The sequence below is a fragment of the Aythya marila genome (genome assembly GCF_965140915.1).
Source record: "Aythya marila genome assembly, chromosome: 5".
NCBI classification, from domain to species: domain Eukaryota; kingdom Metazoa; phylum Chordata; class Aves; order Anseriformes; family Anatidae; genus Aythya; species Aythya marila.
The window spans coordinates 59,275,490-59,289,559 of record NC_139046.1 but is presented as its reverse complement, the minus strand read 5'-3'; the positions used below and the strand labels follow the sequence as shown (position 1 = coordinate 59,289,559).

Sequence of the window (14,070 nt, the reverse complement as noted above, 5' to 3'; positions counted from 1 at the left end):
AAGTTGCTGAACACTCTACTTATTGGTAATATCTGTACCTTAAATACCATAAATTATTTGAGAATCTCATAGAAAATACAAAATCCTATTAGTAGGAGAGTTTGTCTACAAAACACTGCTGTTAGAGAAACTAATTTTCTAGTTAGACATGCAGTACTTTACATGCACAAGCTCTGCAAATGAGTTAAATTAGCACTAAGTACATGTTAAGGCTTTCCTGGAAAGAACTGTCACTTCTTCAGAATAAATAACAGTCAAAAGTACAGACTGTCCTCTTCAAGAAAAGAGGTGTCTGCATTAATTCCTGTAAGGAGTCTCTTGTTAAGCCCTAATAAAGAGGTAGCACAAGTTACCTAAATTGCCTCTTAGCAAAGGCTCTATTTGAAAGCATTAGTTAACATACACAAAAAAGTTAGTGCAGCTGTCTGATACACTGTGGCAAACTATACACAAATGTTCCTGCACAGAGTCAATATTGTAGAAGAAGGTCACTAGTATCATAATGCTCTTGGCCCAGCAATTGACAGAAGCTCTAGGGAGTCAGTAGGTTCAGAGAACTGTGGCATGACTGGTTGGGACCAAAGTGTAAATGAACTGATTTAGCTGCTATTGATGTGTATCAAGCATACAGATTTAAAACAAATCTGCATTACAATCCTGAACAAATGAAAAGCGTGAATTAACAAATACATTTGAGAATGGTATGTCACTGAAACATTATATTTAACTACTACTGTCACTTTTTTTCCTCTTAAAAAACATCAGCTATAAAGGTTCTTCAATGAAATTTTGAAGGTAGACACAAAAAATATATTCATACTGAACAACAATGACTGTTTCAAATTATAAAGATAATCCCAGTAGGAAAAAAATCAGTACAATTCCCCTCCTCTTACCTCTTTCTGCAACTTCGCTATGTGATGAGGTCCTAGATAGTTGACTTTGTAAGCGTTCAATTTCTGCATCTTTGAGAGCTAATTGCTCCTGAAGCTGGGCTATCTCTGCCTGAAAGAGAGTAAAAGAAATTCAGAATAACATTGTCACAGATTGTCTGTGATTCTTCCCCATGAACTAGAAGATTTCTAAGCATAACACTTTATTTTGAATGATGTCCTGTTCCCACTTTGGGACATAACACTACAACAATCTTATGCATTTCATGGTATTGCTATCCTATTCCTTTTACACTCACTTTAACAGCTCACTTTTTACAAAAACTAGCTCTCAGAGAAGAGAGTTTGAGAAAGACAAGATTTTCAACAATTTGTATAGGTAAAGAAACTTTAGAAAGCTCTCAGCACTACAATGCTGACCATTCAATAATGACTACAATAGGGCAACTCCTGAGTTTTTACATGAAGACCACTATAAAATAGCAAAGCATTTTAAATATATATATATATACACACACACGCATACAGCAATTATCGTAAAAGGAAAGCATGCCATGAAAGAAGTGATTGTCCAGCTTGAAACATAGTGACTCATCTCTTTTTGCTATTTATGAGAAAAACTGTCAACAACATGCTTTACTAAGTTAGTAACTTCATTACGATTTTCTTCAGCACCCTTAAAGTGTTTATAGTTAATCCTCTCCACTTCAAGCATACAAAACTTCCTTACAATTTAAAAAAAATAAGTAATGTGTGACCAGTTGATCAACATATTAAAATAAAGGGGGAAAAACGCAAAGCACCAAACAGTAGATGAACAAGATAAAAGATCGACCGGTTTATTCTAATGTACAAACTTATCTTTTAACCAGGAAGCAAATGGATGGCAGTAAGAGTTTACTACTCTGCCTGCAATTCCTCATGGGGTAGAGGAATCTGCCTTGCTGCATCTCTGAAGGGCTCGTACACTTCCCAGTGACTAATGTGCTTTTTATATCCAGTCATGGAAATATTCCAATTTCTCATCTAAGACACTGGAGCAACAGGAAGACAGAGCTTCAGGCCTCTTAATACTAGATTTGGATTTGCCTCTGCTCATCTATTTGATCTCATAGTACTCTTAAATGCCCTCCTTTCCTTTTAATTTCTCATTCCTGTTATCTCTGCAATTACTTTTTTTCTTCTTCTCTCTTTCCCTCTATTTTTCTTCCTTTCTCTTTCTGTATCTTCTCTCACACATTTTACTATTCTCTCTTATTTTCATTTTGCTTCTACCCTTTCCATAATCTTTATCTATCTTGGCAGCTGGCCACATTCTGCTTAACAAAATATTTTCCCAAAGGCTGTTCATTGCTGCCACGTCAGAGAAAACATTTTCATGGAAATAAGAGCTTTTAACTTAATAGAAAAAAATATGATAGCAAAATTTCAATATTCATCTAAGAATTCTCTAAAAAAATGTTAATACAGAGAACAACTATCTGTCATATCTGGATCAAGGTATCAAGGATTACAAAGAAAACTCAGTTTAATAATTTGAAATGTTTTTTTTTTTTTTTTTTTTTTTTTTTTTTAAGATCCAACCACAACTCGAAAAAAGTCAATCATTTATATAAAGTTATTATAACACCACACATATGAAAGCAAAGATGTGATTACAGAACAGAAAAGTGCTCCTCAACAGGGAAAATAGTAAGCACCTTTTAATCTAGTGGGAAAGGGCTAAAAATTTAAATTAGAAATAAAGTGCAAGTGTTTAATGATGACAACGTTCAACCAGAAAAATAAATTACAAGCAAAAATGACCAAATGTGTCATATGTTGAGTTATTCCAGATGAAAATCCGACAGCCTTCCAGGAGTTAAGGTCAACCCAGGGGTAAAACAGATACGCTCTTTGATACTGACGTGAAGACAGAGTAGATGATCTAATAGTGTATTTTGGGCTTAACCTCTGTTAAAATAAATTCCATAGTAAGTCAACACCCATCCAACTTTGCATGTCTCTTCTCTTCAGTCTAGAAAGCACGTTCCACAGAGGCTTGTTACCATTATACAAATAAAAGACAGAAAATCTTCAAGGGAGGCTCCTTCCCTGAACAATTCTTTTGTTAGATGAAATGCCTCTTTTTTATTTTTTTATTTTTTTTAAGAAGAAATACAAAAATTAGGAATGGCAGGGTGGGAACAGAAAGCATAAAAAGAATCTACAAAAACTGTAGTCCAAAATACTTATTACAAAGTTGCTTCAAGAAAAAACAGACTACACTAGGCATTGACACAAGGCAATCGTAACAGAAGTAAATACTGATGAGAAGTATGTTTGCCAGTGTCTAGCTGCAGTAGGCCTGTCATTAGCAAGTGTTAAGTATTCTGCTTACTTTAGTTGCTTTTAATTTCCACTCGTATTGATTTCTTTCATTTTCCAGTTCTTCCACTTTAATTTTGAGGTGTCTAAGTTCCTGTAGCAAACCCTGCAAGGAAGAAAAACTAAAAGTAAGATTACTCAGGAAGATATTAATTTTCCATGGTTATGCATTCAAGATCATGCAAGAATTATGCAGTAATGAACACTGAACCAACACATACAGAAGTTGTGGCCTAGTTTGAGCAGACAAAAACTATTTTTAATTGAGAGATTATTATAAGGAACAGTTTCTCAAACACGATACCTGAAATTATGCACAAATTTCTTAGTCATAGTAAGGAAGACATCTGACTTTAGGAATCCCTGTGAATCTCAGTGAAAAATTAACGAAAAAATCTACATCTACAGTCTCATACAGCATTAACGATTGTTTTTTATTTGTTTTCACTACCACCAGAAAGCAGGCAGAAAAATGGGAAGTACTGACAGATTACTGACTTTCATTAAAGCAACATTTGTCCCTCCAAACAAGTGTTTAAGCTACTTACCAAGAAAAATAACTGAGACTAAGTGATATTCACTTATAGGCCTTTAATACCACACACATAGAGTCAAATATGACTAGCAATATGTCACTGATTGCATTGATTGTTGCATTGATTTTTGCAACTTTGCAAACAGGGTTGATGCAGCATAGAGTTGCAGCCATCTCTGGCTATTCCTCTGACAACGTTGTCCCTTAAATGTCCTTTCTCCCTTTCCTTCATAGAGCCAAATCTTAATGCTTATTCTTGAGGACAATACCAATAAGTTGTTGATAGAACTCTGATGAGACCAAATGTCTTAAAATGAACTGAGGAACATAAAATATTGGAAGCATAACCCAGTTTTGGAGTCCTGTATAGTACATACATTAAACAACCATACTAGTATCTCAGATAAAATGAATACTTATTAGAAAACGTTTTATACCTGTGTTAAGCTTTTAAGATATTCAGGAATTAATTATCATCTGTGTTCAAAGGACTGGTTAGGGTGTCATTGTTGTGAGAAAAATTACCCAACTACCAAACCATGCTACCATGCTGCATATCAAACAAATTTCAACTAAGAAAACAAGGGGAAAAAAAAAAAAAAAAAAAAAAAGGAAAAAGGAGGAAAAAAAGCCCCACACCAGCACTAGACCTATGAGTAAAAAGCAAGTCATGTAATACCTGAGAGAGGTGATTGGTTCTTCTGGATATCTGTGCTGTAGGACATAGATATCAAGACTGACCAAATTTGTCCCAGTGACCAGGGGAGAAAAGTGGGGGGAATAAACTGTCTGTTGTCTTTTTTGTTTCTTTGGTTGTTTTATTTTTTTTTCTTCCCTATTTGTTTGTTGTAATTTTTGCAGCCACCTCTCTCTTACTCATGAGAGTCACAGCGATTAATGCCAACAATTCACAACACAGCCCTGGTTAGTGGAATTTAGTTTCTGCAAGAGAAGAGTCAATACACAAACTTCTGCTAAGGTGTACTTCTCGTACATCACACTGAGAGCAATTCTTCTGGCTGAGAGTCTCTATCACTGATCTTGGACTAGGGTGAGGGCCATTAGGTGTCACATCTGGTTTCCTATCTTGAGACTTTCTTTCTTGGATTCTACTATTAATTTCCAGCTGCAGTCTACACATCTGCTCCTGGAGCTCACTTATCAGGTTCACTACCGACTGAAAACATGGAGAAAAAAAAAAAAAAGACAGGTGAGAAAGAAAATGAAGACAATATGCAAAGAAAATATTTCTACAGTTGTAGCACAGAGAAATACAGGGAGCATATCAAACTATAGAGACAATGTGTTTTCCTTCTGTTATAGGTAAATAGCCATAAATTTGGAATATCGTGCAGAGCACTGTAGTTCCGTAGAACAGAATCTATGTTCCAGACTAATTCATGATTCCAATCCTGATACAAAGATCAGAATTTGGGCCTGCATTTTCAGTAAATTATCCAGTCAGATGAAGTCAGATTTTAGGAAAAAAAATGGAACATATTTTGATATGCTGGCTGAGAGGCAGCCTTTTGTTGAAATTGATTTTGTTACATGGAGAAATCATCCACTAGGGAAAAAAAAATTAGCTCAGCTGAGGCCATAATCTACTCTTTCCCAATCTATAAACAAAATTTACTAGTAAAATCACTCTATTTCCAAGTTTAGCAAGGGTCAGAAAAATACTCCATTACCTAGCTTGAAAGCTAGGCAGTATCTGGACCCTGAGAAACAGTTAAGCAACATGGAGAAATCAAAGAATACCACAGAAGCAATGGCCTTAAAGTATACTGATTTGCTGGCTAGCTTCTCTGAAGCAATCAGTGATACACAAACACACAGACACACACACACACAATCCAGTTAAAGAAAGCAAGCCAAATACAACTATTAAAATCTATATAAAAATTCACTTAAATTGCCCAATTCAGCAGCAAATAGTGCTGGGTATTTTATCAGATATTACAAGTTTGGAGGGCTTTTCTCTGAATTTTCATGCACATTAACAACATATGTTTTGTGACTTCTCAGTTTTAACCAAGAGAAATAAATTGCATGAGATTAATCCAACTCCCAAGGGAGTGAAAAAGTTTTTAATGGACAGAAGACCAGATGAAAAAAGCACACATACTTATTTTTATTCTTCCTTACAATGAATAAGAGTCCTCCTATAATCCCAGCTCTCTGCTGATTCAATAAAGCTGCTTGCTCAGTGCTAGGGAACGGCTATGGCGAGGACAGGACACTGTTCCAACCAGGAGACTATTTCAGACAACCAATCTCAAACTGCACCAGCACCCACAGGCAAGCCCAAATATTCACAAAGATTCTCTTTCAAAAGCTTACACCAGTTAGCTAAAAGAGATTCACATCAGTTAAGTATTTTTCAAGTACAGTGTGCTTATGATAAAATTCAGAATAGCAGCTGCATATATTTCCCTTTGTACGAATCACTCTGAATCAGGCTCACAATGTCTGATGCTCGTCCTTTTACATCCAACAAACTTTTTAGACATATAAACGAGAATTAGCTCCTTAAACAATCAAAAAATTTAGAAAGTGTACTGTGCCTCAGTATACCAGCTCTCTAATATAAAGTCTTTTTTATGCTGAAATATTTTGCCAGAGCTGTACAGCTAAGAGAAAGATAGCTTCCTTCAGTATCAGCTCACCTAAGTGAAATCGTCTCTTTCGTATATTCAGTGTCTACATTTCCCACTCCGCAGCAACACAGTGGGACTCTGGTGAGGGGAACATCCCTGTTGCTAACTCTTCCTCTTATAAAAGAACTGCAAAGAACACTCATCAAACTTGCTTGTATAATTTAGATGCTATCCACACCCCCTCCGCCTTCCATGCTTTGATTTTGTTTCTTTTTTACCATCATCTCCACAATCAGATACCTCCCTGAGCAGTACCAACTGGCAAGTGGAATCCTCAGGACACATGCCCATCTGCCTTGCTTTCTTTTAAGCACCACGATACTAGTCTGTGCTTGTCCTTGACACAGAACACTGCTAAACCATATGAGGTTGTAAAGAAACACTTGTTAAACAATATACACAGACTCGCAGTGGCTCCAGTTGCAGCAGTGTGGGAGAGTTCAGAACCACTATTGCTGCTGCCTTGTAATTCTTTCTCTTCTGAGTCATATCAAAAAAAAAAAAAAAAAAAAAAAAAAAAAAAAAAAAAACACAATGGGAAACACTGCATCCAACATACTTCCCTCAGGGAAGACCTGACTGCACAGAAACGACAGAAATCCTTACCTCTGTGAAGGGTAAGATAGGTCTATGGAAGAGTAAAAGATGAACTCCAGATGCAATATATGCCTCTACAGTTGTTTCCAGTTTCAAGATGGAAAAAGGCTTTTAATTTCTGAGATTCTTTCACAGCATGAAAATTTATTGACACTAAAATACCCTGGCTTGGATTTGACTCAGGTGAGACGGCACACCCAAATCCCCAGAGCTGTGCTGTACAGAAGACCAGAAGGGGTATTTGGCTCACTGACTCATGTTCCTCTGAAATGGCAAGTAACTGTGTAGTAGATATTTAATTCAAAAGTACCCACAAAACACTTTTCAACAGCTTATAGCAAACTTCAGATCATCAGTACGGAAAAGCAAAAATCACCGAACTTATATGACAGAAAATAAAAAGTAGGAGAGAACAAAGGCTGTTAAGCAAGCTGAAATGGACAATTATTTCTGCAGCCCCGATGGTGACAGAAAGTCTCTTTTGTCTATGTTTGGGTAAAACAGGCATCTGGGCTGCAGCTAAGCACTTAGTAATGACTTGGCAATGTTGCTTTCTCATAATTCGTTGCATTGAGGAAAGATGTTTGTAAAATTTCTAAGGCTTCTCAGGTAAGAGAAAAGCTACACAAATACCCTTGGGTGAGATTTCAAAACCCTTCACAGCATCATCACTGCAGCAAACAGAGCAGAACTTATTCTACAAAAAGGGAATTAAAGTGACAAAGGCAAGAATGAGACCATCCGTTTACAAGCAGCCATTCTTCTGGCTCCTGTATCATATGTATAAATAAATGGCACTATAAATGTAGCATGTGCTTTTGAAAAGCCAAAGACAAGTGGCATTCAGTCTGAAATTAATACCTTTGAGAGGAGGTTAGAGAAACTCTTTACTGCTAACTAAAACTAAATCTAAACCACAGCTGCACAAGATAAAGTGAAATGTATCTGACAGATTAAGATTCACTCATATTTAGAAGGATATCTTAATTTGCTTTGTTTCTCCCCAACCCAATGAGAGAAATTCTGCAGATAAATTCTATGTGACTGGAAACAGCTGCCATGAAATGAGCTGACACAAAATTAGACTAAAAACGAAGTATGTTTTAGCTGACTTATTCTGCAATTTCACATCTCATTTTAATTTTTTTTTGAACCCATTATAGTTGACCCTGCCATTTCTAAATATAATGAATTATAATTAAGAGGCTGTTTAAAATAGTTTAACAACTAGAGGATGCCTCTGTAACACATGCCATGGTGAAAACTGAGGACTGTTCTGATAGTAGCAAAACTATCAAATCACTGTCCTGCTCAACTCTATCAATCCTAAAAGTCTTGAATTGGCCAACTGCAGTATAAGAGAAAGGCTTTAGCTCTGTCACTCACAACTTTGTTCCATTTGTGTAAAACTATTAATTGCAATTTCATTTGACATATTAGACACTGTAACAGCATGTTGTAGTAGCCACGGCATTCAGATATACAATTACAGTGAGATTAATTTCATTCAGTCATTGTCAGTTTGGAGAGTGGCCTCCCTTTGAAGCAGTTACATTACCACAGTACAGTAGCGTATGTGTACACAAGCAAACAGTCTACCTTCAGTTTGCTCTTAAAAGTGGATTATTCACTGAAAAGATGTAGTCAGGCAGTGGAAGCTAGCAATTTTGGAAGACAAAGGTATTGCCAAATTTGAGCAGCATTTGTTGTCCAATAGTATAAAGAAAATATGTTAATAAATTTCATTGTGATGTTTGAAATTGCGTTTGTATTGAGAATTAATAAAAACTATAGTAAAAGGAACTGAAGTAGGGTTAAGGCTTTACAATTCAAGTAAGCATTCAATTTGATTGAAAGCAACCCCCTGATTATCTTGACAAATTAGATTAAGATTTATTCAGAACAATCGGAAATAAATAAGTGTCTTAGCAAGCAAACTGAAAACGCTCTTTATTTCCCACAGCTTTAGGTACAACATCCCTTTTCCTTGCTCTGTATGGATAGGTTTGCAACTTCCAACAGGCCAGAAATCTAATCACATCTTGGGGTAATTAATAATTCAGGGCACACTTAACACAATGATTCTCAACTTTTCCATCAGATTAGAATCCTTTTCCATCTCAGTGGGGCATTTCCTATCACTTAGCAATACAACAAGGGCTTCCAGACCAATAGAGCTTTTCCTTTGAAGTGAGCCACACACCTTGCTGCAGCAGCAGCAGAATTTCACAGGTCACAGTCACCCTCATTGCAGGCCCAGACCTAATCAGCACGTGAAATTACTGTCAGTCCAAATGCACTCAGAAGCTTTATTGCTTTCCAAGAGTCAGGCTGACTGTGCATGTCTTGGAATAATTCAAGCAGCTTCTTCCTGGTATTCACCATGCAATGGGAAGTCTAAAGGCCTCTTAGGAAGACTACAGCTGGGAACAGGCTCCCACCTGTAGCAATTACATGTTGCACAGACCTGTTTAGGTTTTCAAGGCAGTACGAGACTGCTTAGGCTTTCTGTACACAAGACGCTGACAATTATGGGTGAGAGAGCATGAGAAGGCTACAGGTGGTAAAACAGCAGCAGCTGGTACCACTGACTTGCAACCTCTGCCAGAAAATGCTCTCTCTAAGCTATCTTTTCATCTCTAAAGAAAACTTCAGAGGACAAATAAGTCAAAAAATGAACACACCCTAAACTTATCATGTCACTGCAAGTAAATTACCTAGGCATAGTTATCAAATATTCCACTATCAACAATATGGAGAACAGTTTTCTAACACTGGCTGGATTTCAGTTTCTCCTAAGTCAACAGGAACATAAAGTCTTTTTTTTTTTTAGTCAACAAAGTATAAATCTTGACTCAAGCCACAGCCCTATTAATCCTCCCCTGCTAGGTAACCCTCCCAGGCTAGGCGGTCCCCTTGCAAGACCACTGGGTAGACATACACACAACACTTCATCTGAATGCCTGTCTTCCATAATCCCTTTCTTCTCTGTTTCCCACCTGCTGCTTGCTACCATAGAATTTTCTGTGGGACTGTACCCAGTAAAGCAAATGGATGTTGTTCATATTATTCCCCATTTCATATTCTCTTCCTTAACTAATACTGTAAAAATCAAAGCTCCTTTGATGTGCAGAACACTACACATCTAAGGGGAGAAAGGATGAGAATCACCTCCAATGCAAGTGTTTTTTTTCCTACTATTTATTATGTCACCACAAGGGAAAAGGTCCACGTGAAGAAAATGCTCTTTCTCTTGCCTCTCCCTGAATGAATTAAAGTCACTGAGGGTCTCTGCTTACAAATGTCTGTAGCATCCCTGATACTGCTGAGCTTACAGTATTTCTCTGTCATAAAACAAGGAAACAAGCTCGGTAGGCTTCAAACATCCATGCCAGTACAGCTTCCCTTTCCTGGAAAGGAAAGGGTTACCAGAAAGACAGTATGCTGCTGAAAGGGACTTTGTGTCTTGATTAAAGCCAAACAGCAACCTTTGAAGCATAATGAGAGAGAGGAAAAGAAACCACATCCCAAAAATGCATAACCATATTCCTCACTGAATTCACAGGGCCAATGACAGACTGTGCTGTAAATATGCAAGATCCCATTGCATGCTGATTTCAGCTCAAAAACTCAGGTGTATGACAGCATACTACAGACACAGATAGGAAAAAAAAATAAAAAAGAAAACAATCTAAAGAAACTCACCTCAGCTTTGTTTTGTTTCTCTTCATATTCACTCTGTTCCTTCTCCATACCAACCAGCTTAATTTTCAGGTCTGAAACTTCAGCCATTAGATCCAATTTCTGAGTCTCTAGTGATGTTCGACTTAGCAGCTCCTGAAAGCAAAGCAGAAAATTTTCCTGAGTTATTTTTATTTGAACACTGACAGAATGCTGCATGATTTGCTGACAGTTCCATACATAGGTGTCTACCCCTTTGTTTATGTTTTCAATACAAAAGCAAAATGATTCTTTTCTTCAAAAGCCACATTCACTATTACTTTACTGTGCAAAAAGCATTTAATGCTGAAAGATAGATTTAACACAGTCATTCACTGCAGGCAGAAAAAGTAACTCAAAAAGTACGGAGTGATTGGCAAATTCATGTGAAAGCACATTTCTTTACCTCTCTTTATGTTGCCTATACTTTGAACTGTTTGAACTGCATGTTTCGAGTTCTGCAGCTATTTTCACCTACACATTCTCCTGTGTTAATCACTAAACCACTGTCCTCTTCCCCACTTCAATAAAATGTCTGGCACAGTGTTTATTTTTGCACAAGACATGAGATCAGAAAACAACACTAAGGCTGAACACACACAAACCTACATCATAACATAGAGGCCTTCAGACAACACACTATAGAACAGTTGACTGCTTCCTAAGATATTCAGCAGATGGAGCTACATTTTAGTATTATAATGCAGTGTTTTAGAACATTTTATCATACGTTATTCAGCAAAGGTTATGTTACAGAACAAGCACCCTAACCAAAACAGTACCAAAGATAAGCAACATTTCTGTAGTCATGCTAACAGTACTTTAAGTTTATACTGGGTGGTACTTGGTAACTTTTCAACACTACTAACTGTAGAGGGAACAACATTGAAAAAGAAGCAATAATACCCAACTGGAACCTAAAAGGTAATATCTAAACTGACTAATACCAAACTAGAAACAATTGGCCATGACTTTTGCTCGTGTGCCCTGAGTTCATTTTTCAGATTGCAGAGAAAGGCATACTTTGGACAGAGTGATATCACTGTATTTGGAAAACATTCACCATTCACCTTCATTGCATCTTTCAGTTTCCAAGAAAGCAAAAGCCAAAAATCTTCAAAAACGTAACAGAATATATTTGAAGTTGCATCTCTTGGTCTCTATTTTCAAAGTGAAAAATCTATTCAGGAGTTTAAGTCCTACTGAAAATTCAATACTTAACTTTCCAAGTGCCTAATTTTATTTATTTATTTATTGGATATTCTATTTTTTAAATTTTGATGGTTATTTGTAACTCACATCTATGTTTTGATCACATGAAACATACTGAGGAATTACAGCAGATTCTGCTTTGAATTACATGGAAATACCTTAACTGAATTTAGCATAGGTATTCCGGATCTATGCTGATGTTACTGAGAGGTCAAAAACTGCCCTTTCCATCAGTATGCTTTTCTCATCTTACCCTCTTCCACAAACTGCAGAGTATGTTGTATACTATGGTTTAGAGCCAAGGAAGCCACAAACAGTATTTTAAAAATTATACAGTTAAAATTCATTTGGAACCCAAATCTGCTTTATATGTAAATTGTTTTAGTCTGGTGGGGAATACTGCCCAAATCAGAAATAGCACTCAACTTACATCTGCATTGAAACACAAGTTATCTAAGCCACCCACTATTCCCAGTGTTGTGCCCACTCTGCTGACATTGGCAATGATATTTGTGTATGGACGGGAGAATAAACAAAAATGTAGTTTTATTATTATATTTATTTTTATTTTTTGGTCTTTGGATGGAATAATGAAATAATCAGGAAAAGGTAATGCACTGACTTTATTCCTATTCTAAGAAGCAGTCACCTAATGAAATCCCAGTACTAGCTGCTTTCTACAAAGGTGATTACAAATTGCAATTATAAATAACCCCTCAATGTTCCAGGGATAAAGGATGACATCCTCATTAATTTACACAAGATCCAGTTCTGCGCATATTCCAGCCCTGATTGGAACAGGCTCTATACGGATGGTAACACAGCACATTTCTGCAGATTAAGATACAGCTATAAATGAGAACTCTGATAGAGAAATAGGGCCACTTAACATCAAACAATCTAGCAGGATAAGAGGCTCTATTCACTGTTGAACTAACACAACTTTATTTATTTATTTATTTATTTTGACACTGACTTGGCATTCAGTGATGCAACAGGAAGATTTCTTAATAAGGCATAGCATCCATCTAGACATTTTTAACAACGGATCTGTCCTTTGAGTACACTGTCTGTTATTACTCCCTACTTTTTCAATAGGCTCCTAAATTACACTTACTTGTGCAGTGGAGAGTAATACCTCACCCTCATTCTGAGTTCAGCAGCTCCATGTGAAGAGTAAGGTGCTAGCTGGTATGAGTGAGCATGAAGGCAGCTGAGATCATTTTTTAATCAAGTCAAACAAAACTTTACAGTTTGCTCTGAAGCTGGAGGATCAGATCCTCAGCGAGTGTAAACTGGCATAAATCTCTTGCCTTAAAATAGACAAAATAGCTAACTAGCCCTGGTTTGTTTTCAATGGAGCTACATTGATTTAAAACAGCTGACAATTTATCTTGCATCTAGAGTGTCTAACTTTTGCTTTGAAAGAAAGTGCCGTTTTAAGTAAATGTCCCCTCTTGAAATGGATAACATCTGGAAGCAATTATTTTCATCTTCAAGCAGATGCTCACAGCGAACAGCTCATTAGAGAATGTGACCCATTTTGTTACAGAGAAATTATAGTGTATTTCAGTGGTATGATGCAACTTGAAGCCAGCCAGAATAAATATGCCATTGTAAGAAAAGAAAATACAAATTTATGTTATTGGTTTTAAAGCAAAAAGGATAATATGAGAGAGGCAAAATGGTAATTAGGGTTGTAGCAGCTTTAGGAGGATCTCAAAAATCTCAAATATAGAACATATTCTAAGAAATCTTATGTATAAGCAAGTTAGTTGTTTTTCATTTAAAATCCATTAAAAATATAAATTAATTTCTTGAAGGTCCTTTTTGTGAAAATCAACTTTTAACCTTAAAAAGATAAAGAAAATGCTATTTTAGAGTAGAATAATTACAAAGATGACTCATGCAGAAGGTACAAAACATGTATGGCAGACAGATCAATGCACACCAAACTAGTTCCAAACACAACTGTATTTTTCAAATTCACTCTGTATACTTCGTAAATATTTAATCATGCTTTTCAATATTGCTAGTGAAACTGACACATGCACTATATCTCACACATTTGGTTGGCTTGGAAATA

General features: G+C 36.4%; 1 protein-coding gene across 11 annotated transcripts in view; it reads right to left on the bottom strand.

Moving 5' to 3' along the window:
• Nucleotides 1-14,070, bottom strand: part of PPFIBP2 (PPFIA binding protein 2) — a 112,258-nt gene that overhangs the window by 26,835 nt on the left and 71,353 nt on the right. For all 11 annotated transcript variants that reach the window (XM_082761161.1, XM_082761157.1, XM_082761160.1 and 8 more), the window contains 3 exons: nucleotides 10,758-10,889; nucleotides 3,274-3,366; nucleotides 897-1,005 (listed from right to left, as the gene is read on the bottom strand). In XM_082761161.1, the coding sequence (XP_082617287.1) occupies nucleotides 897-1,005; nucleotides 3,274-3,366; nucleotides 10,758-10,889 (334 nt within the window). The remainder of the gene's footprint in view (nucleotides 1-896; nucleotides 1,006-3,273; nucleotides 3,367-10,757; nucleotides 10,890-14,070) is intronic.